We start from the raw sequence: 23,056 nt of genomic DNA on the forward strand, positions 1-23,056 counted from the left end.
CCATGTTAACCAGTTAACGGGTACTTGCTCTTGTCATCTGCTAGTAATAGCAGTTTTTAATTTATCACAGTAAATTAGGCCTAATGGCTCATACAAACTACTTTAGAGCTTTTATTTAGATGTGTGGTTGTAAATGATTTTTTTTTAGTCACAGTTAATATTTTTTACGTGTACGTTATGACAGAAGAAAGGAATTTTCGTACTTGCTACTATGAAAAGTTTGGGTTTCTTGGTGTTGAAGAAAAAAAATCGATTGAAATTCTCTTAAAAGAACAACCTTTAGATGTAGAAAAACTAAGAATATTTTGTCTTCGTTTTCCAGTGCCAGCAATGTATAGGCTCTACTTATGGAAAATTCTTCTTGGTAAGAAGACTGACAAGTAACACTATTTATTGCAGAATAAGTATGGGACTACACCTGCCCCCAGTTCAGCAAACGAGGCCATTTGGTTTACTTTAAGCACACAAACCAGTCTTGCGAAAATTGTTTTGCTCCATCTGCCTGAACTAGGTGCTGTTCAAGATTCGTCATGATACACCTTGAGCTATATTTGAGTTTAGAAATGTGAAATTAGCCTCATCCAAATACCAAAAATGATAAAAAGGAAACACTGTAAATTAATGTCTCTGAACTAATTAGCTAATCCTGCTGTGTAACATTAGAGATAAATGGTTGTTCTACTCCTCACTGTCTCCACCACCCCACCACCCACCCCATCCCAAACTTTAAAGATTGTGTATTATCCCTCCCACCTTAGTTAAAAATTAAATTATATAAATGGTCCCTCTGGTTACTGGCATCTTTCAATACCTTTCATGCTATGAAATGAATATACACATACCCACTGAACAATCATAATCTAAGTTTGTGAAGTGAGTAATAGTCTGGACTTAAAAAAAATAAAACACCATTTTAGTTTTTGGTATATAATTATGCAGTATATTTTTAAATAGTTGGCAAAGTCATTAAAAACATTTAGCTTATGTTATTGCTGAAAAAGTATTTTTTATTTGCTCTTCTTTTAAAATAAAATAGTTTAAACCTTTACTAATTAGTTTGATTTTTAAAAAGTTAACCTGCATCTAACCAGGACCAGTGCAGGGCTTCTAGAATTTTTATAAAATCCACTATCCATGGGATCAGTAATTTTAAAAATTTACTAGCCATGATTAAAAATCTACTAGCCCTACTTTACTTTAAAGTAAATACAATTTTACTAATAGTAATAATCATATATGTCATCTAAAGAGGGAGATAGAGCTTAAAAACACTAAGATTGGGGAGGTAAATTTACAAAATAGACAACCTTTTATTCACTAGCCGTCGGGCATGGTAATACTAGTTATTTACTAGCCCAACATTGAATATCACTAGCCAAGGGAGTGGAGCTACCATAATCTAGAAGCCCTGCCAGTGTATAAAATGTAAACTGTGGATATTGCTTGTAAAAATAAAGTTTTCATTGTAACTACAGGAATTCTACCAGCAAATCAGCCATCACATGACTTTGTGATGAAGCAGAGAACACAACAGTTTGACGACTGTCACAGAGGGCTGATGTTAATGAGGAGAATTTCTAAACAAACTCCACTGGAAGAAGTGTTGCTGAAAATGCACTTGCTTGAAAAAGGCATCCTCCCATTCGAAGACAAAGATCTGGTACTTGCAAATTAAATTATCCTTACAGTCTGTCTGATGGTTCTAGTTCAGTCAACCTGTAGAAAGGTGCCAGAAAGCTATACTAGAAAATATGTCTAGCACACGACCCTTAGACGGTAATGCACCCTTTTCATTGGTTAATTTGTGTCATCGTTTAGACGATAGATGGCCATTGCTACTTGTTCATTACGTTATTCCATAATCAAAAGTGCATGCATTGCTTCTAGTGACATAATATATATCCAATGTGAGTAGGGTTGTGACGTCATGGTACAAAAATAAAATGCAGTGAATTTTATAATAATTATACTAAAAGACTGGTTGAACTAGAAAATATTTCTGGCATTCGTTCTTTTATATATGGTTTTTCTGACACTTGTTTTGAGAAAATCAATCTTTGTTTACCAGATCGATGTAAGAATGATTGATTTTTTCTTGAGACCTGTGTCAGGAAAACAGTCTACAAAAGGATTCATGCCAGAAACTATTACTCTGAATAATTTATGCAATATTGTTAAAACTAATCTATACAGTTACATTGATCAGTACTGTTTTGAAACCTGTTTTGGGGTCATTCCGTGTCAAATCCCCCCCCCCCCCCAAAAAAGGAAATTTAAACCCTACCCTCCCCAATTTCAATGAAATTTGGTATATAGAGTTATTGTGGCAAAAAACCCTGAAATTCCAAGTTTCAGCTCAATCGGACCAACGATTTCTGAGTTATGGCCAATGGTCCAATTTTGACAAATGAGGTATCATTGGAAAGGGGGAATTACAAGGAATCCAAATCTGGCATTATTCCTGATATTTGGGTTACTTTTGGGGTGATGACCGTTTGACCTATATTTTGACCTTGAAATTGACCTTGTGGGACACGTGACCTTGAGATCACCTTTGATTAAAATTATAGCCCAACATGTTATCTACAACATATAAAAAAATTGGAGGTGGAAAATGTTTCATTAGTCAGCAATTTCAAATTGAAATATGTTTACCTGCTGTTGTTCTATGCTCTGTGTATAGACTGCACATGTATTTAAGCACTATTAAATGTACATGCATCAACACTGTACATGTCATGAATGTTCTAACAATATAGTCCAGCATCCAACAGATTTAAGATTAATTTTTTGAAATATTGCCTAATTATAAAAAATATCTTGTGCCAACAACTCATATTGTTTAGAACAGGCTAAACTATATTACCATGGGGACTACATTGAAAGGAAGTTATGGTCCCTTGAATGGACTTTGGACCCCATGTGGAGGAAACTGCAGCCCCCCAACCCCAATTCAGAGCATGCTGCATGAGTATCTAAAATCGAAGAAATTTATGTTTATCCATTAGATCTTGGATTTCCCTCCATTTCCAAGATCTATTAAGATGTAAGTATCAGAAAATCTCCAGTAGGTAACTGACAAACAAAAGAACTAATTGATCCTTATTACTTATATATGTAATTAGTATTGATAATTATTTTTAAGATTAATTACTATCTGTGGTCTGTAGGCCTACTGGCACACTTGTGTGTGTACATTTACATCCTTATTGATGAAGTGAAGAATGTTTGTACTGTAAAATTTTGAGTCTACATCATGTCATTGAGCATGTCATTATGGTAAGATTGCTAAATAATAATTTATTTATTCACGATTTGACACTTTATTTTCTAAGGTTTCAAGCATAGGCCTGTACCTTAAGCAGCAGAGAATCCAACTGAAAAAAGTTACTTATAGCACTTAGTGATAGGCCTACAATTTAGTACATGTATAAATAATGAAGGGTAAAACAATTTTTTTTTATGGATAAAGAATATAAAAAAAAATGGAATTGTCACAATTCAGCAATAAATGGCAGAAAAGTCATATATATGGAACTTTTTTAAAATGCCAAACAAATGCTATTTCATTGTACATAGTTAAATAGATGGCAGGGGCGGTATGTAGCCCTGTGGTAAAGCACTCGCTTGGTGCGCTGACAGTCTGGGAATGATCCCTGTCAGTGGGCTATGTTTTGCTCCATCCAGTGCACTACAACTGGTATATCAAAGGCCATGGTATGTGCTATCCTGTCTCTGGGATGGTGCATATAAAAGATCAATTGCTACTAATTGAAAAACGTAACGGGTTTCCTCTCTAAGACTATATGTAAAAATTACAAAATGTTTGACGTCCAATAGCCAATGATTAATAAATCAATGAGCACTAGTGGTGTCGTTAAACAAAACCCTGCAGTACCATCGTTTTGTCCCATTATCAGTCTACAATGCAGGTTTTCAAGCTGAGTTTACAATCCAATCCACCCGAATTGGTACAAATTCAAGATACTAGCAATTTCGATGATGGTAATGACGATTCACAAATTCTACTAGAAATAAAGGCACAGAACTTTGTCTGCAGCCTCTATGATGGTCTTCCTTGGATTGGTTTGGTGGATGAGGTTTCAGAGGAATTTGGAGACTATAACGTCAAGTTCATGCACCCTCATGGACCTTCAAGGCAGTTCCACTGGCCGTCAAAAGCAGACAGGTGTTGGATTCCAGAAAGGGATATGCTTTGTGTTATAAACACCCCATCCTTGACATCATCTTCATCCAGGAATTACAGTATCTGCCAAAATTATCTCGTCAGAATTTCTAAAGTCTGTTCAACATGGATAGTTAAAGACTAGAAAGCTTGTGGACTTCAATCAAGTAGTCAGACTCCTCAAATAAACAGAAATACAATAATATATAAAATTAACAAAAGATGAAGGAAACTACCAGTAGTGATTTATAGATTCTATTTTCCGTAATCAATTGGTTGCCTGGTTGCCACACTATATTGTATCATTAACATTCATGACATTTACAGTGTTGACGCATATACATTTAATAGTGAAATGCATGCAGTCTATACAGAGAGCATAGAACAACAGCAGGTAAACATATTTAAATCTGAAATTGCTGACTAATGAAACATTTTCCACCTCCAATTTTTTTATATGTTGTAGATAACATGTTGGGCTATAATTTTAATCAAAGGTCATCTCAAAATCACGTGTCCCACAAGGTCAATTTCAAGGTCAAAATATAGGTAAAAAAGTCATCAGCCCAAAAGTAACCAAATGTCAGGAATAATGCCAGATTTGGATTCCTTGTAATTCCCCCTTTCCAATGATACCTCATTTGTCAAAATTGGACCATTGGTTGCCGAGTTATGGCAATTTAAAAAAGGGTGGCCACGCCCTTTTTTGACAAAATTTCAGGGTTTTTTGCCACAATAACCTTATATAACAAATTTCATTGAAATTGGAGAGGGTAGGGTTTAACCCATTGGGTGATTTGACATGGAATGACCCTTTGATAATAACAATTACAAAGTAAACTTAATAATAAGATCACTATCATTTCGTATCATCAAGTTTATGCTCAATGTTATGACAAGTGAACATTATTTTACCCATGACAGGCCTCTGGGTTATGCAAAAATAAAGTCAGGTGACCTATTTTGTTTTTACATGTAAATGATGTCATAAATTCAACGCACGAAAAAAAAAAATGGGTTATGCAAACTATACTAACAAGAACGATGCATGAATGAAACTATCACTCTTGCAGTGTTCAGAGGCCTGCATGACATCAGTTTGATATGAATTGGGAGCTTGTGTAATATCCTACAAATATGGCATTCAAGATGTTTACCTGTATGTACATCTATGTCATGTTTTTTTCTTTTGTTTTTGAATTAGATATATTTTTTGCAGCAAACTGACCCAAGCTATCGATCATTCTTGGCTATGGCACATGGTGTATGCAGCATAGTGGATGGAGACGTTGACCGTTACTGGATCACATCCAGATTTTATCGACAGTTTTGGAAGTATAGGGATACGTTCTTACATCTGGTAACTATCCTTTGATAAAAACCATGCATGTTGATACACTTTTACCAACATGATTATTTATAGCTAAGAGAATCCTGATGTAGGAAGGAATTAGCATATTAAGAGGTGGAAGGTTCTATACTTGTATGTAACATTGTATATATATAACAGGAATGGTATATTTCATATAGCTCTGTTCATAGTACCTGTACTTCTTTTTCAATATAGACATTTATTGACTTGTGTTTATTTATTTCTGTTATCATTCAACCATACTATGGGGCCGAGATTTAGCTCAATCGGTTGAGTGCTTACTTGAGGTGCCTGCGTCTCAGGATCGAACTACCTCGGTGGATCCATTCAACTGATTGTGTTTTTTCTCATTTCAACCAGTGCACCACAACTGGTCAAAGGCTGTGGTATGTGCTTTCATGTCTGTGGGAAAGTGCATATAAAAGACCCCTTTCTGCATTAGGAAAGATGTAGTGGGTTTCCTGTGATGACTGTGTCAAAATTACAAAAAAATTGACATCTAATATGATGGTTAATTATTCAATGTGCTATAGTGGTGACAAATGAAACAAACAAAAAATCTACAATACAGCTGTCTCATTTAGAAGTCCAAATTAAACATAAAATGATGATTGTGTATTTTGATTTGGTTTATACAAATTACAGCTAATTTTCATTTATTTAAGCTACAAATTACTTATACTGGGCACCACAACTGGCACATGTATATCAGAAATAGAGATTATTATACGAGCTTGTGTGTCGTACTGATTTTACGAACCGAGTGTCAGGATTATTGTATTACCCAAGTGAGAGCGAGTATAGGCCTAATACATGAATTTCGACATGAGTTTCGTAAAATCGGTACCATTCACACGTGAGTATAATAATTTCTTTATTATCCACATTATCCAAAATATGTTTATGAATAACAAGCTAGGACCATGTCAAAAAGTTTGAAACATAACTAAAATGAGATGGCGAAACCACGTCATTTTCTGAAATGATGTCATTTTTTATAAGCGTTTACACTGATGAAGCCACATTACGTTATGATGTTGCTTCACAAAATTACGTCATTCGTGGTGCATGTGAAATCATTATGACACACGTGGGTCATACTGATTATATTTCCCAGAATACATGTATCTTGAACTATGTGGATAATAAACTATGGTATGTGCTATCCTGACTGTGGGCATGGTGCACATAAAAGATCCCTTGCTAGTAATGAAAGAATGTAGCGGGTTTCCTCTCCAAGACTGTCGGAATTACCATATATATGTTTGACATCCAATAGCCGATGATAAATAAATTAATGTTCTCTAGTGGTGTTGTTAAACAAAATCCTTAAAAAGTTTTTACTAAGACAGGGCAGTGTTAAATTTTAGTTGCTTCTGCTTTGCTGTAAAATATTAGAAGAGCTGAGAGTTAAGGACTTTTTTGTTTTCCTTTTTTTCAGCAAGCAAAGACATTACAATGTTTAAAGAAAGAAGATTCTGACCAGAAGCTGTACAATCATTTACAACAACACAATGTTATAAGTTGTCTCCCTTTGATTGACTGGTTTAGTTGCTGTTTCACTGGAGTCCTACCTGATACATCATTTGAAAGGTACACATAAACCAACATTTGTTTTGCATTGAAGTTAAAGGGGATCTAGACATACACTGGGTTATTTCCTCAATTTATTTTTTATATATATATTTGGGGGCCGGGTTATGTGTGTATTTTTAAGCCGTTTTCATTTTATATTTTGCACTAAAATGAGTTGTTACTTGTTGGAATTATACCAGCATCAGACTATGTTTGTTTATTTGCAGCTATTATTTGCATTCACATTATATGAATACTTTGGGGTTATATCACGTTGAAACACGTTACTATATTTAAAAAAAAAAAAGCTTTTACTTGAGGTATCAGTGGTTTTATGGGTTACACTGAACTGTCTAATATAGACATTCCATGCACAGTAAACTTCTTTGACTATTGGTTTTAAATATTTTTCAGCAATTGTTTTAAAAGATGAACAAAAATGAATATATATTTAATCATTACATGGATTGTTTTTACCTGTAGAATATGGGACAAAGTCATTGGAGGATCTTGTGTTTTCTTGGCATTTGTTGCCGTGGCAATCTTCCTGACCTTTAGACGACCTCTTCTTAGTATGCACAGTTCAGAAGAAATGCTTGCATATTTGAAAAATGTGAGTTTACTTTAATCATTATTTATTATGAAATCTTTAATATATGTAGCCTACTCGAAAGTATTTCCCCAAAAGAAACACAACAAGGCTGGGAAGGGTTCGAGGGTTTATTCTCTCGATCACACCATACGCGTGGTTCTGTAAAAATAATTACAAACGATAAATACACTGATAATAACAATAATTAACAACCTCGACTTAATCATAAAAATAAATTACAAATGTCGTTACATAGCAATATATATACTCATTTAAACCATTATCACACAATTATGCCAAGTTACTGGCATAATACTTTCCTTCAAAATTATACATACGTTTCGGCGACATTAATGCCAAAAACAATCAAAATAAGTACATGCATTTAAGATAATTAAATGCGGTTATACAAACAAAAAAATACCACAAAGCAGTAAAGACTTGGCAACATTATTGCCAATGTTACTCGATTACAAAACAAACAACTTACCCATTTCAAATGCTGTCAATATAAAACAATAACGTTCGGGTTTGTATGACAAACATTAAAATAAAGACCATTACAGAATACAAACTGGAACAATCGATTTAAAACAATATATATATATATATACATAAAATACTCGATTACAGCGCAGGTGAAACAAGTCACGTACGTTGGTCAAGACGCATGTGAAACACCTTCGCTGCAAGAATTGCATGTAATAAAGAAATAGACAATACTACTACTACTACACACCTTCGCTGTGGGCGATGAACCGTATAGGATGATAACACTATTACATGTACTGAGCTTCATCCTGTGAATAAATGGGTAAAATATAAGCTACCACTCAAATGGATAATAAAACTACAGCAATTAGACATCTCATCCAACACTAATCACTAATTCTGTTTATACAATTAACTTGCGCCTCTATCTATATTTATACGTTTAATAGTATATATCCAACACCTTTACTTTATTACTGTTTATAAAGTTAACTCGTCCATATATATATTTATTCGTTTAGTGTGTTTTAGTGAATTCAATATTTAAAACGTATTTACCTAGCATTAATTATGGACGTTTAAACACTTTTCCACATTATGTATTACATTTACATATATCTAAAATAATGAGATAAACATTATAACAATTAATACATGCATATTAGTCAAACCTGTAAGTGCCAAAAGGAAGTCTGAAGATAACGAAAGGCTCAGGAAAAGGAAAAGGCAACTGCAAGTCGTAAGTATGTAACGTGTTGTGTCACTATCTACACTCAGCGCTGCACGGACCTGACTCAAGATCACGTGACACCAAATACACATAACCATTGGATAGAATCAACCAATGGCTCGTCCCTAGCCAGTATGGCGAGAAACAACCATAAAAGGCTTTGTCTAATGCACCAATACGATATTCTCAACGCAGATTGAGAATATCCTATAATAAAATAAATTGAATCCTAAATAAATATTAATAGTAATAGATAAAATATGTTATTTATATACAAACGGCCAAATATTTAGTCCCCGTTACATATATTTGACGATTAGATGTTGAACGTCATGATACTTTGATATCAAATCATACTGTTTTATATATATATATATAACTAACTGCAAGGGACCAGGACCATCAGTTCGTTATAGCAGTAGTTCGTTGTAAACATTTACAGAAGTTAGCCGTTTTCATTCAGGAAGTCGACCATTTTGGATTTTTCTAATTTAAAGACCATAAACACAAGAATTAGTGGGGTGGGTTTTTTTAAATATTTTATTTATTATCACCAATAGAAGCAAAATATGCAAATAAATACAGCATGTTGAATCAAATGAGTGTTCAGTCAGTCACGTTTTGAAACAAAGTTGCTTATTTTATCTGCTTAGTGAGCGTTGGTCTCATAGCCTGCAGGGCTGTTGTGATGTCGGCAGTCGAATGAAACAGGCATAGCTACATCAACTTTCCTTTGGAAAAACAGTGTTATCGTGTCTGTCATTATTGCGCATCTACCGAATACTGTTCAGTATTTCATAATATTTGTGTTACCTACCTTCAAAACAAAATATCTGATTATTTAACGCTAATTACAGTGACTGTATAGTGAGTTTCACATGTCAGTTCGTTCTAACTGGTAGTTTGTTATAAGAAGCATGTTCATTCTAAAAGTACTTTACTGTATATATATATATATTTACAAGGCTTGAAATTGCATTTTATATATATATATATATATATTTCTTTTGGATGTCAGTATAGTTTTAAATATTTTTTCAATGTCTGTTAAAGAAAGAGAAACAAATTTCAAGGCACTGTATCGAAAATAACAACTATATGTACACAGGGGTTTTAATAAACTAGTATGTGTGTTTATTGTAGATTCCCGATGATTGTGGAGACAGACTTGTGAGCGAGGCTATAGACCTGTGGCAGAAACATGGCGGACATCTTGTTCAAACCAAATCAGATTCACCAAATTTTGATAAATTACCGACATAATAATTATCAGTCTGAGAGTAACTTGCACTTTAGATTCCCTGATATGTCTTTCAACTGACAACTAAAAATGGCATCTTCATTCTTATACTGTTGTTTTCAATGGGGGGAAATAAAATAAAGAAGAATATTCAAGATGTCTGTATACGAGAACAGTATTGCTAATACAGTGAAACATCTGTAAGGCTGACACCCACAGTACCAAGTAAAATGTCTGGTTTTAAGAGGTATCCAGTTTAGAGAATTTAAGTTCTGTACTGATTTTAAAAAAAGGACAGTGGAAAATGTCCAGTTTTGGGGGAATTCCAGTTTACAGAGGATCCGGTTTTGAGAGTTTACACTGTACATGAAAATAATGTTAAATTGTTTAATATATATATGTACATGAAAATAATGTTAAATTGTTTAATATCTATATATATAGTTTATAGAGGTTAAGTTCTGTACTGGTTTTTAAAAAGGTACTCTGTAAAACGTCCGGTTTTGAGGAATTCCAGTTTACAGAGGGTCCGGTCTTGAGAGGTTTCACTGTATACTCTTTATAATTTCATAAAACAGTAAACTGGAAAAAAAACTAATCTAGGTTTTAAAATATATTGAATATGTCTTAAAAACTATCTTAAAATTTCAATGTTTCATATAGAAACTTTAAACTTTCTCAGGGGATAAAAAACATACTAACTCCAGGTTTTACTGTGTTTATAAAAACATTGGTAAATTATATGTTGTTAAGTTATAATGTAGAAAATCTTAAATTTTTTATGATGTCTCTGTAACATCAATGTGTATCATCATGAATTTTAAAGATATGTTTGCCTGTATTTATTTAGGAATGGGCTTTGAAAACAAACTCTGATTTTGTTTTTCCAGAAGAATTGTCTCCCCTTAATAATATGGAGATACTTTTGAGGGGTATAATTTTGACTATTGTTTTCTTTTTGAACTAAAAGTTGTTCTATTTTGGTTTTGTGTCTCTCCTTTATGAAGTATAAAAGTGATATATAGATATTACTTTTCTGATAGTGGGAACGGTATCAACATTTCCGTTTAGCTCAATGTTAAAGTTTCACATTTAGTTCCATTTCTCACAAACTACAAGTCTAGGTATATCGCTGAAACTTGTTTTATGTTCATCTCAATGCATGTTAACACAATCAAATTTATTAAATTAAAATTTTAAAAGCATTTTTATAGTTCAATTATTTATTATTTTTAAACATGCATTTCGATGAACACCTATGAGTGCAACTATTAGCAATACCGAATACGTTTATGGTAGCATGACATTTAATTCTGCAGAATTCTTGTTTAATTAAACATTTTCATAGAATAAGAAACTTATTAAATGTTTTGATATATAATTTTTTTAAACTAAATTATTTTACTTGTCCAGCCTGTGCACCACGACTGGTATATCAAAGGCTGTGATATGTGCTATCCTGTCTAAAGATCCCTTGCTGCTAATCGAGAAAGTAGCCCATGAAGTGGCGACAGCGGGTTTCCTCCTTCAATATCTGTGTGGTCCTTAACCATATGTCCGACTCCATATAACCATAAATAAAAATATGTTGAGTGTGTCGTTAAATAAAACAGTTCTCTCCTTCCCTCTTTTATTTCCACTGAAAATAAATGAAGATATATAGCGTCTCATTCTACAGGTATTTCTATTGGTAATGAATATAGACTGAACATCAACTGAAACCAGACATACATGTTTGGTGTAAAACACTGATGGGGAAAGGCTGGCTTGTGGATATTTGAATAATGTTGACCATAAGACCTGATGGTATTAAGTGTTTGTTGTACAGTGAAACCTCTTCAAACCGGATCATGCCGGGGACCTGATATTTATCAGATTTAGACAGGATCCGCTGTTTAGAGGGTCACAGTATAGAAGTTAGAAAATGGAACTGTGAAACTTGGCCGGTTTTGACAGTGTTCCGGTTTGTTCAGGGTCTGGTTTAAACGGGTTTCACTTTACTTCTTGTATTTAAATTTGTTTTAAAAATTGGTCCTTTCTGTTTATGTTTAACACTGGCGTAAGAAGAGAGGGGAGCAAGAGGGCGCATGTGCCCCCCATACTTTTTTAGCAGCAGAGATGGGGTTTTTTTAAATATTTATACATGTACATGTATTTTTATATATATATATATATATATATATATATATATATATATATATATATATATATATTTATATATATATATATTTATATATATATCTGTGTGTGTGTGTGTGTGTGTGTGTCCACACATTTTGGCACTTTCCTACGCCCGTGTCTAAGGTATGTTTGATGCATCCATTCCAAAATAAAGGTTGATGTAGAAGGTTGATAACCTAGCAGGACCTTCACTTTTGATGACTCGGGTATATGTTCGATCAGTTTTATAAATTATACTGAAATTAGCTGAAACATTAAAGACTCTTAATTTCATGCAGTTTGTATATTGAATTAAATATAGTTATTGTATGGTTATTGTAGTTTAGACACTGAAATGTAAAAGCCTCAATGAAACTACAATCTGGAGTATGTTCTGAATATTTAGCATTTAGAATAGATCATCAAAGTTAATATTTTACCCATAGAAGTACCAAACTGTTTTAAAATTTTAAAACAATTGTGATTGTTATCTCTAATCAAGTGCACACAAAACTATACTGTTTGCCTAACGACACACTAAAAGTAGGATGCTTTCTGAATTGTTGCTTTGTATAGCATACATGCATAAAAGATGGCAATACGATTTGTATGTTACACCAAGCCAATGATTATAGCTGTCAATAATGAACATGTGAGGGTTTTTTGTTGGTTTTTATTTTTAATTTTTTCTTTAAAGCTGTACTTGTATCTGTTTTGATCAGTAGATTAAAAAGTTATGAAATATGGAGGCAAGATTGCAGTTTTAGTGAAACAGCTTTTTGTAGAAATTGTTATTTATTCATTTTTAGTTCATTTTTAATCTCTACCTTTATGCATTGAAATTTAATGTAATAGGCAGTAATAAACAAGGATTTCTGAGTTGGTTGTCTAGTGACAGAGCAGCCAAATGGGCTACTAGTTTTGGTAGCCTAATTCATTCATATGGTGGCACAGAAAACATCCCTCCCTATTATCAACAAAGTAATACTCTGAAGCCAATTTTACAAAGCATTGTAAGTTTACATCTGCGACTAACCGTTATACCGGTCGTATGTGTACATGTAGCTGGCATCTATTTCACACACAAAACTGCATTATTACGAAAGATCAAGCTTTTTAAGGACAAAAGAAAATTAAATATATGTATGTGTATTTCAAGCTATGTTTGCTGTGCTATTAATAGTAATAAGAATTGTGTTTTATTCGTAGATTTATGTTTACATGCAAAATTAGGCTTACGATGTTTTGTGAAAGTGGGCGATAAAAATAATCTTCCAAGACCATTATTCTGGCAGAATCTGGTTTATTTATGATGTACAGTTGTTTTAGTTTTCATTTTATGCATTACTTGGTGCAGATTTATGTTGACAAGAGATCGTAAGAGACGAATTTATGAATCTCGTCTTTTCTTAAATGCATGTTTTAAGCATTGTAAATGTACATACTGTGAAACCCCTTTAAACTGAATACCCATAGGACCAGCTGAAACGTCTAGTTTTAAGAGGTATCTGGTTTAGGTAGATTTATTCTTATTGACATTTAAAAAGGGACTATGAAAAAACATCTGGTTTTACGAAATTCTTGGTTTATCGAGTGTCCGGTTTTGATGGGTTTCACTGTAGTTACATTGTGTAAGACGAAAAAAAAGGCTTTGTAAATTCGGTCCATATTTTTTAGTTCTTTCATTTCACATTTTACTTATCATTTTATTGTTTTGTTAAGAGTACATGTAACTTTGGTTTAAAATAATTTAAATGTGTTACGTTTTATTATTGAAATGTATTGTTTTAAAAATGCTTGATGCCTGTTTTGTAATATTTCTTTTGTTATGAATCACCCTGATACCTATAGTAGACATATATAGGTTATTTTTACTGGAATTAATAAAAATAATATGTGGGTCATATTTAAAATTGTTGTGATGTCACAGACGGACATTCAGTGAGACGGACATTCAGTGACTAACTTTTAAAAATAAATTGACATATGTGTGTGTGTGTGTGTGTGTGTGTGGGTGTGTGTTTTAAAAAAGCTCCAAGATGTTTGAGGTAATAATTTACTGAGCTTTCACATTCTAAATTTGTGATTACTGAATGTCTTGTCTCAATGTACAAAGTAAAGTGTTTTGTTTAACGACACCACTGGAGCTCATTGATTAATTAATCTTCGGCTACTGGATGTCAAACATTTGGTTATTCTAACACATAGTCATCAGTGGAACCCACTACATGTTTCCTAATGCAGCAAGGGATCTTTTATATGCACTTCCCACAGACAGGAAAGCACATACCACGGCTTTTGTCCAGTTGTGGTTGGAACGAGAAACAAAACCCAGTCAGGTGAATAGATCCACCGAAGTGGTTCGATCCTGCGACGCAAACTTCTCAAGCGAGCACTCAACCGACTGAGCTAAATCCCGCCCTCTCAGTGTATATATACACAGATGAAATTTACAATTTTGAGAATTGTTTTATAGTAAGAGATTAATTAACATCTCCTCCACGGATGGACGCTTTTGATCTACAAAAAGTATTTTGTTTTTAGCATAATTTTTAAGCAATATCATTATTAACTGATATTTTAGGTAGGCCTACATGTATGCACATGGAAACTTAAAAAAGAAGGAAAAAAATGTGAGCGTTAATTTGCCAAATAAATCAAAACGTCACGGACGGAATCAGCATATTTATAAAGCAAAAAATATATACCCCCAGGATATTTGAACCAATATTATACTGAGCTTTCACTTCCTAATTTTGAAACTTGTGGTGAAAACCTTACTAAAGATATTGGCTCAAAGCGTGAAGCAGAAATTGATAATTTTTTTAAATATATTTCGTTAATCAGACTGCGCAGTAGTTCAACATCACATTACGGAAGTACGTCACACATGGATAATTTTGATCATCCAAAGTATTTGTTTCGTTCTTAGTTTCGCTTTAAGCTCATATAAGTATCAACATAAGCATTAGTTACTCGCGTTAAATATAACGTTTAAACGTCGGCAGCATCAACGAAAAATAAAATAAATGTCATGGGTAAACACATGATAACTAACTGAACTTTCTAAGAATAGAGAAAATATTTACTACATCGTATTTCTCATTGTTGTGACTTTATTGTAACAATATTTCTCGCTCCACCCAGTGCACCACGACTGGTACACCAAAGGCCGTGGTATGTGCTATCCTGTCTATGGGATAGTGCATATAAAAGATCCCTTTGATATACCAGTCATGGTGCACAGGCTGGAACGAGAAATAGACCAATGGGCCCATCGACAGGGATCGATCCCAGACCGACCGCGCATCGGGCTACGTCCCGCCTCGACAAATGAATGAATGAATGTTTAACGACACCCCAGCACGAAAATACACATCGGCTATTGGGTGTCTATACTTTAAAATAAGAAGGGGTTATTCAAACATTAACAAGATAATAGGAGTGACGGTGTCATCAGACGTTTCTAATTGCCATAATACATAAGTATGCCCAAACCAGACCCAGATGAGCAGAGGTTATGAAGTTCACTTTTACTAAATTAGTCAACAGTGTTTTCGGCTGTTAAACAAATACATGTGAATCTTTTTTTTCCCCCATAGTTTCATTTTTTCTTTGTTTTTCTTTTTCTTTTTAAATGCATTTCGTTGTAATATACTATGGTTAGGCTTAGAACATGCACTTCTGAAGTGTACCACGACATGTAGCAAATTACTATGTTCTTAGTACATATGCTAGCATCAGGTTTTTTTGTTTATCATTGGCATGGTATGTTTTATATGAAGCTTTATTTTGTGTTAAGTTGACCAGCAACTGGTTACTATTATAGCAGTTTTTGATAACTGAAATCATAATTTACTTAGATTTTATGGTTTAGATTATCAATTTTAGTACATTCGAAGTGTTTTTGGTCTAAGTACTTTAGTAAATAGTAGTATGTCTTGACAGCCTAAAGATAACTGCAGGAAACAAAAAAAGAAAAGAAAAGACTTCTCACTACATGGACTTTGGTCCCCGTCTTAACGTGGTATTCCCCAACACGAATGTCTAAATATATATATATACACTGACTCTTTTGACATGATGTCATGCACTGAATATTCCCTGGCTACTATTAATTACTTGTGAGCATTTGAAAGAACCAAGAAAAAACCTCGAAATAGCTAAAACGATCATGAAGTTGCCCTTGCACGTAGTAAACTACATTTGACTTCCTGTATGGAGCAGAAAAAGTTGAAAATATAGATTTGAGTAATATCCTAGATTGCCTGTTTGCTTACCTGCGCACTCACTCACGCACACACAGTAAAGTTCATTGAAATAGGAGGTAGAGGATAAGGCCATTGACCGGCCTCGGTAGTGTCGTAGTTAAACCATGTGACATAAGTCTGGTAGCTACTGGGTTTGCAGCCCGGTACCGGTTGCCACCCCGAGCGAGTTTTAACGACAGGTCGAGGGCGCAAAGCAAAGTTTCTAAGGGGTTTTAGGGATATGATCATCCGTAAAAAATTTGAAAATTAATGTCCTAAAATGCAATTTCGTGCATTCCACAAGTAAAATTCATCTCTGCCTTAAAGGGACATTCCTGAGTTTGCTGCAATTTTTAAGATGTTACTGACTAACAGAGACTTTTCAACGACTGTAATTACATATCAAATATATTTTTCTGCATAAAATATTAGTGGCTGTACATTAAATGTGTTTCTGATCGATCTAATATTTGTACTAGGTTAAACTTTATTTCATTTCCTAAAAAATTTTTTTTTCGTACGTACGAAATTATTTGAAGACAAAATCCAGTTTGGGCTTCTTACATTTTTTAAGACGACCAAAAACACATTGAATATACAGACACTGATATTCTAAACGATAAAATATTTTTTAATATGTAAGTTTAATCGTAGAAATATTTTATTAGTCGGAAACATCTCACAATGCAGCAAACTCAGGAATGTCTCTTTAAGATTTACTTCCAATAATATGTTTGATGCAGAATTATTAGAGCTGCTCCGCCGTGCCCGAATCTGTTGAGGATGAAATGACTTTTTTATAAACTGTACGTTGTATGAGGATCTTCGTTTTAATTTGTTCCAACACGCTCAGTTATGTTGTAAAATGTTTTATGTTGTTACCTCATTTAGAAAAGTTATGTGTTTTAATATCAGAACCTAACCTTGCATTTGCGTTGTAGAGACTATATACACACTAGTGTTATTACTGTTATTTTAATTGTACATACTTGTATTATTTAACTATACTGTCTCTCATAATTCCATAAGGAATGGCGTATGTATTTTATGTTTGTTTTAGTTTGTAAATGTGTCAAGTACATACGGTGAGACGTTAATAAATGCTCTTTTTATCTGTCTGTCTGTCTTTATGTCTGTCTGTCTGTCCGTCTCTCGTTCTCACAAACAACTGACCATTGTCCTGGATATACAGCCCAGATAGCTGACGTGTGTTTCCAGAAAAGCGTGCTAAACACGAAGAATAAGTTGAAATGAAATGAATCAAGCCATCTTTGTTCTTTCTCTTTTTTAAAGGTGGGTATGGCGAGCTGACTTCTGTTTATTCTTTTTTGTTAGGGTTTTTATTTTTTATTATTATTATTATTGGGGGGGGGGGGGGGGTAAGTGAGGTGGGGATGGGAGGGGTTATTATTATTATTATTAAAATAATAAAATGTTTTGTGTGTGATTTTTTCTGGGTTTTGTTTCCTTCTGTTTTGGTTTTGTTTCTTTTGAACGTACGACGAAGAAGAAAGTTTTATTTGTTTGAGTTGTGTTGAGTTGCAAATTGGATACTTAAAAACAACCCACACAAATATACACAGTTAAAACATAAATGGTAGTTAACGGTCACGTGCGATTGTAGTGCTATTTAACACGTCAAAAAACAGATTTAATAGATTGTAACCATATTTTTTACTAAAGCTTATTTACGCTTACACAGTTAGTATGTTACAGGAGTCAGTTTCGGTATCGTTAATTTCAATTGATGCATCACCGTGGTATGTGCTTTCCTGCTTGGGAAAGTGCATATAAAAGATCCCTTGCTACTAATGGAACAATTACAGTAGCGGATTTCCTCTCTCAGACTACATGTCAGAATTGCTAAATGTTTGACATTCAATAGCTTTGATTAATTAATTAATTGATTTATAAATTAATGTGCTCTAGTGGTGTCGTTAAACAAAACAAACTTTAACTATAAATTATATTTCGTAAACACAGTTAGTTTTTCCTCATCTATACAAATATCGCTTTGTCATGTTACTAATTCTTCGCTAACCCGTATCAACCTCCTGATAGGAAAGGCTGCAATGTATTCTCCTACACGTAGGTAATTAATGTGTACCCTCGGTATGCGAACCCCCTCTTCTTCCTCCCCGCTCCCATTATCTTTAAACAATCCTGGTTTCACTATGAATGCACTGGTGGTTTCGGGTGCAACTGTGGTCGGGTAATAACTCATTACCCAATGGTGCGATGTTTCCTGCGTAGAGACGTAGAGACAGTTAAGTTATGTCTCGTCGTCAAGGAAATTATACTGTGGTAAATCCAGACGGTTTTTATGCTACGTTTTTAAAATTAATGACAACGTCGGGAACCAATCAAAATATTTTGCAACAAACGTTTAACAACAACAAAAAATCACTGAACGTAGGCACGGTTATACTTTGGGGGTGAGAGTGGGTGGTGATTAAAGATCAACTGTATTTGTTTTGTGAGAGCCATGGTCCCTATCAAGCACATGGAAGCAAATATACCTTTTGGGGGTGGGGGTGGGTGTGTGTGTGTGGGGGGGGGGGGGGGCTGACTGAGATCGAAAGCGCAAAGCAGTTTCTAGAGGCTTCGGGGATGTTCTTCCCTGTAAAAGTTTGAAAAGTAGATATCCTGAAATGCAATATTCTGCATTCTGCAAGTAAAATTCATCTTTGCCCTAAGATTTACTACCTAAGCCCACGCTGCTCCACCGTGAGGTGTGTGCCAAGGACAACGTGTTTGAACTTTAATTGGATATAAGCACGAAAGTAGGCTGAAATGAAATTAAAAATACTTTGTGATTTTTTTTTTTTTTTTTAATATCTGGATGTAGGCCGAATGTTTTTGTGGGGTGTTTTTTTTTAAAAGGTTTCTTTTCTTTAAATTATTAAATTATATACTCACAGAAAAAAAAATGCCCTGTACATCATTAACATTTCAGTGAGACATATATTTTTAAAATTTACAAATATTATGTTTTACATAGATGTACTATTTATCTGTTAAAAATACAGTGATCCTCTCCTGTCTTCTGAATCTGAAGTGCGGTCTACACAATGCTTGGTGCGCCGTCGGTGACGATGTAACAGAACAACGTATTGATGTACTGTCATCACCTACTCGGTTGTGTACAGTTCTTCCACTGATTGGCCTTAACACAGGGATGTATTGGGATTGTCATTTCCAAATGATTCCGTATGTGTACCCGCTTCAATTGACGATTTGTTAACGTGACGTCACGTGTCGACTCCCTAAACATGAAATATCCCTAGTATCCCTAAACTGATTAGAACATCTCCGCACACACTGCATAGTTTTCTGATAAACACACCAATGGACACCAAAATGACTAGCAACGACATTTGTGCCATTCTAACCTCAGTTATACCCATCGTTCGTAGAAGCTAATTTTCTTGGAGGCGTGGCATCACACTGTAGACGTGATACCAACACAAATATTTTTCTTAGTGATGAGAATCCATACAATAGTTTTAGAGTTCAATAATAAGAAAAATGACGTCAAACAGGAGCACGTGACCAAAAATGCTAGTAATGCAACTTGATCACAAAGCATGAATAGCTCGTGCAGACAGGACACCGCTGGAATATCGAAGAGAGTGGTTACACGTTCATTTACTGGACTTTTTATGACCAGATTTCAATTAAATTATATTCTATATGCAATTACTTGGTACATAAGAACTTTTTTTCGCGAGTATATATAGACACACAGAAAGAGAGACATGTAGGTAATTTATTAACGTGTCGCTTTATACATGTACATCACACATACAAAATAAAACAAACATTAAAATACATAAGCCATTACTTATGGAATTATGAGAGACAGTATAGTTAAATAATACAAGTATACATGTACAATTAAAGTAATAATGTTAACACTTTTGTGTAGTATGTGGACCCATTGTACTACTTCAGCCAATGCACCACGAATTGCACATCAAAAGTCGTGGTATGTGCTATCCTATCTGTGGGATGGTGCATATAAAAGATCACTCGTAAGTTGGATAACTTGTTCCCAGTCCGTGTGTGTGTGTGTGTGTATATATATATATATATATATATATATATATATATATAACAACATATTTTATTGCATATATATATATATATATATATATATATATATATATATATATATGCAATAAAATATGTTTTCAATAAAAACAAATCAATGAAAAAAACCCTTGCTACTAATGTCAAAATTAAAAAATGTTTGACATCCAGTAGCCGATCATTAATAAATCGATGTGCTCTAGTGGTGTCGTTAAACAAAAACAAACTTTTTTCACTATTGTATACATAAAAAGTCACTACGACGTTGTAAAATATAAAACAGGTTTTGGATGTTATATTACAAACACATAACTTTCCTAAATCAGGTAACAACATAAACGTTTTACAACATAACTGAGCATGTTGGAACAAATTAAAACGAAGATCCTCATATAACGGACAGTTTATATATGTCGGAAGATGATAGCAAATGGAGTGGACAGTTACAATGTATTAATTCACTTTTCGACAGGGTGGGGGAGTATCATTATCTTCAGAGTTTTGTTCTGCATGTCACGAATGGCTGAAGTTATGTTAATATATGGGTTGTGAATTAAATTAATGATATGTTGAATTTCGATTATACTGACGAAACGAACTTAAGAATTGACGTCATACACACACACACACACACACACACACACACCCGTATTTCACTAGTATTTTGTCACTGTCTGGCATACACAGTGTAACTTGGTGTCCACCCAATCGTGGTTTTCTTGAATTAATCAAGATGAAAATTGTCTAAAAATATTCCGATCGTTTCCCGGAAACGCGGTCAATTCCAAATATGGCCGTATGCCGTAGGAGTGTACAGACAATATATATGGTGGTTCTGTAAAACAAAGCTATAATGACGTGTTGTAATCATCGGTTCATCTGGAGAAGAAACGAATTAAGAAGATCCCTTGATATTATTAGCTGGTAAATGTACAGTTATACGATGAGCTTTAATTTTGGCTTTAATCAACTTTCTTTTTGTTCTTTTTGTCTTTTTTGTTATTGTTGCTGTTGCTGTTCTTCTTCTTCTTCTTCTTCTTCTTCTTCTTCTTCTTATTATTATTATTATTATTATTATTATTATTATTTGTGTGCCGGTCTATCTTTTTATTATGTACATATGTTTTTCTTTTCTTTTTTGTCAATAGAAAATGCATTTCCATATATTTCTGTTTGTCTGTTTGCCCGTCTGTCCGTCGTGGTCTTTTTGTTTCTTTGTTTGTTTGTTTCTTTTTTTTTTGTCTTCTTTTTTTAAAGTACAAACGTCAGACCCGACTAGTTAGCTTACTAACGTCTAATAATTACATCACAAGTGTCTGCCGCATACAAAAAGAAAATAACTAATAAAAACAAAAAGTATTAAGAAAGAAATCGTTTGAAAGTTACATAAACTGAATAATCCCCAATTCTATAAGCATGGTTAAATAAAGGAATATTCTTTATTTGTGTTTATTTACACGACACTGTGCGCTATATCAGTCACATTTCCTGCTCCTATTAATTATGCCGCTCTGCTCGGCCACGTGTTATAATAATGTATGCCATGTCTCCGTGGAACATCGGTGATTCATCAAACATACACGACGTAGTGATAGTGGTTTACTGTGGCATGTGCATCAAAATAGACGCCGAAACACGGATACGTAATAGAGTGGGGCTTAAAATAGGACGTTTGGTGAATAATAATTAAAAAAAAATATATATATTAGTAGAGGAATAAAATAAAACAAAATACCAAATTTAATTGATGAGCCCCCCCCCCCCCCCCCCCCCCACCCCCGTCCCCGCGCCACACGGTCAAAGCGAATTTTCTTTTCTACAATATATTTTCCGGGTAGCATAACTCGACCCCCCCCCCCCCCCCCCAAAAAAAAAAAAAAACACTTGACTCCCCACAGTACAGACCCCCGCAAGCACAATTTCCTGGACAGGCGCCTGATAATGTTATTTTAGGTAAATAATATTCCTTGAAAAGTGATGTTTAAACCTTTCTTGATGTCCTCTAATACGTAGGGATCATAATCATAAAACCTGATGACCCAAAACCAGGGACGGATCTAGGATATGATAAATGGGGGGGGGGGGGGGGGGCATTTGAACGTAATCATACGTTCTTAAACATTGGTTAGAGTTTCAATAAAACAATGTCAGTGCGCCACCACACTACCGCCCTGCCCCATTCGAGGTTGAAGAACAACTTTATCCAACAGAAGCTCAGATGTACTGGCGTCATACTAGGAAGGAAAAATGATACGGAAGATTTTTACTCTGCTTTTGTTTGTTTTTGTGGTTAAAAAAAATGATAAAGAGTTAGAGCTGGGAAAATTACCAGAAACGTAATACGTATACACGTCTACTTGTCTAGAC

At 34.1% G+C, this 23,056-nt stretch overlaps 1 protein-coding gene across 1 annotated transcript; it reads left to right on the forward strand.

Moving 5' to 3' along the window:
• Window positions 1–53: 53 nt before the first annotated feature.
• Window positions 54–10,529, forward strand: LOC121382325 (TBC1 domain family member 7-like). The gene is made up of 6 exons (XM_041511907.1): window positions 54–364; window positions 1,476–1,660; window positions 5,406–5,546; window positions 7,000–7,151; window positions 7,617–7,746; window positions 10,091–10,529. The coding sequence occupies exons 1-6, from the start codon at window positions 178–180 to the stop codon at window positions 10,208–10,210; spliced, it is 915 nt and encodes a 304-aa protein (XP_041367841.1). The 5' UTR covers window positions 54–177; the 3' UTR covers window positions 10,211–10,529.
• Window positions 10,530–23,056: the final 12,527 nt, after the last annotated feature.

Source organism: Gigantopelta aegis, chromosome 9, assembly GCF_016097555.1.
Source record: "Gigantopelta aegis isolate Gae_Host chromosome 9, Gae_host_genome, whole genome shotgun sequence".
NCBI classification, from domain to species: Eukaryota; Metazoa; Mollusca; class Gastropoda; order Neomphalida; family Peltospiridae; genus Gigantopelta; species Gigantopelta aegis.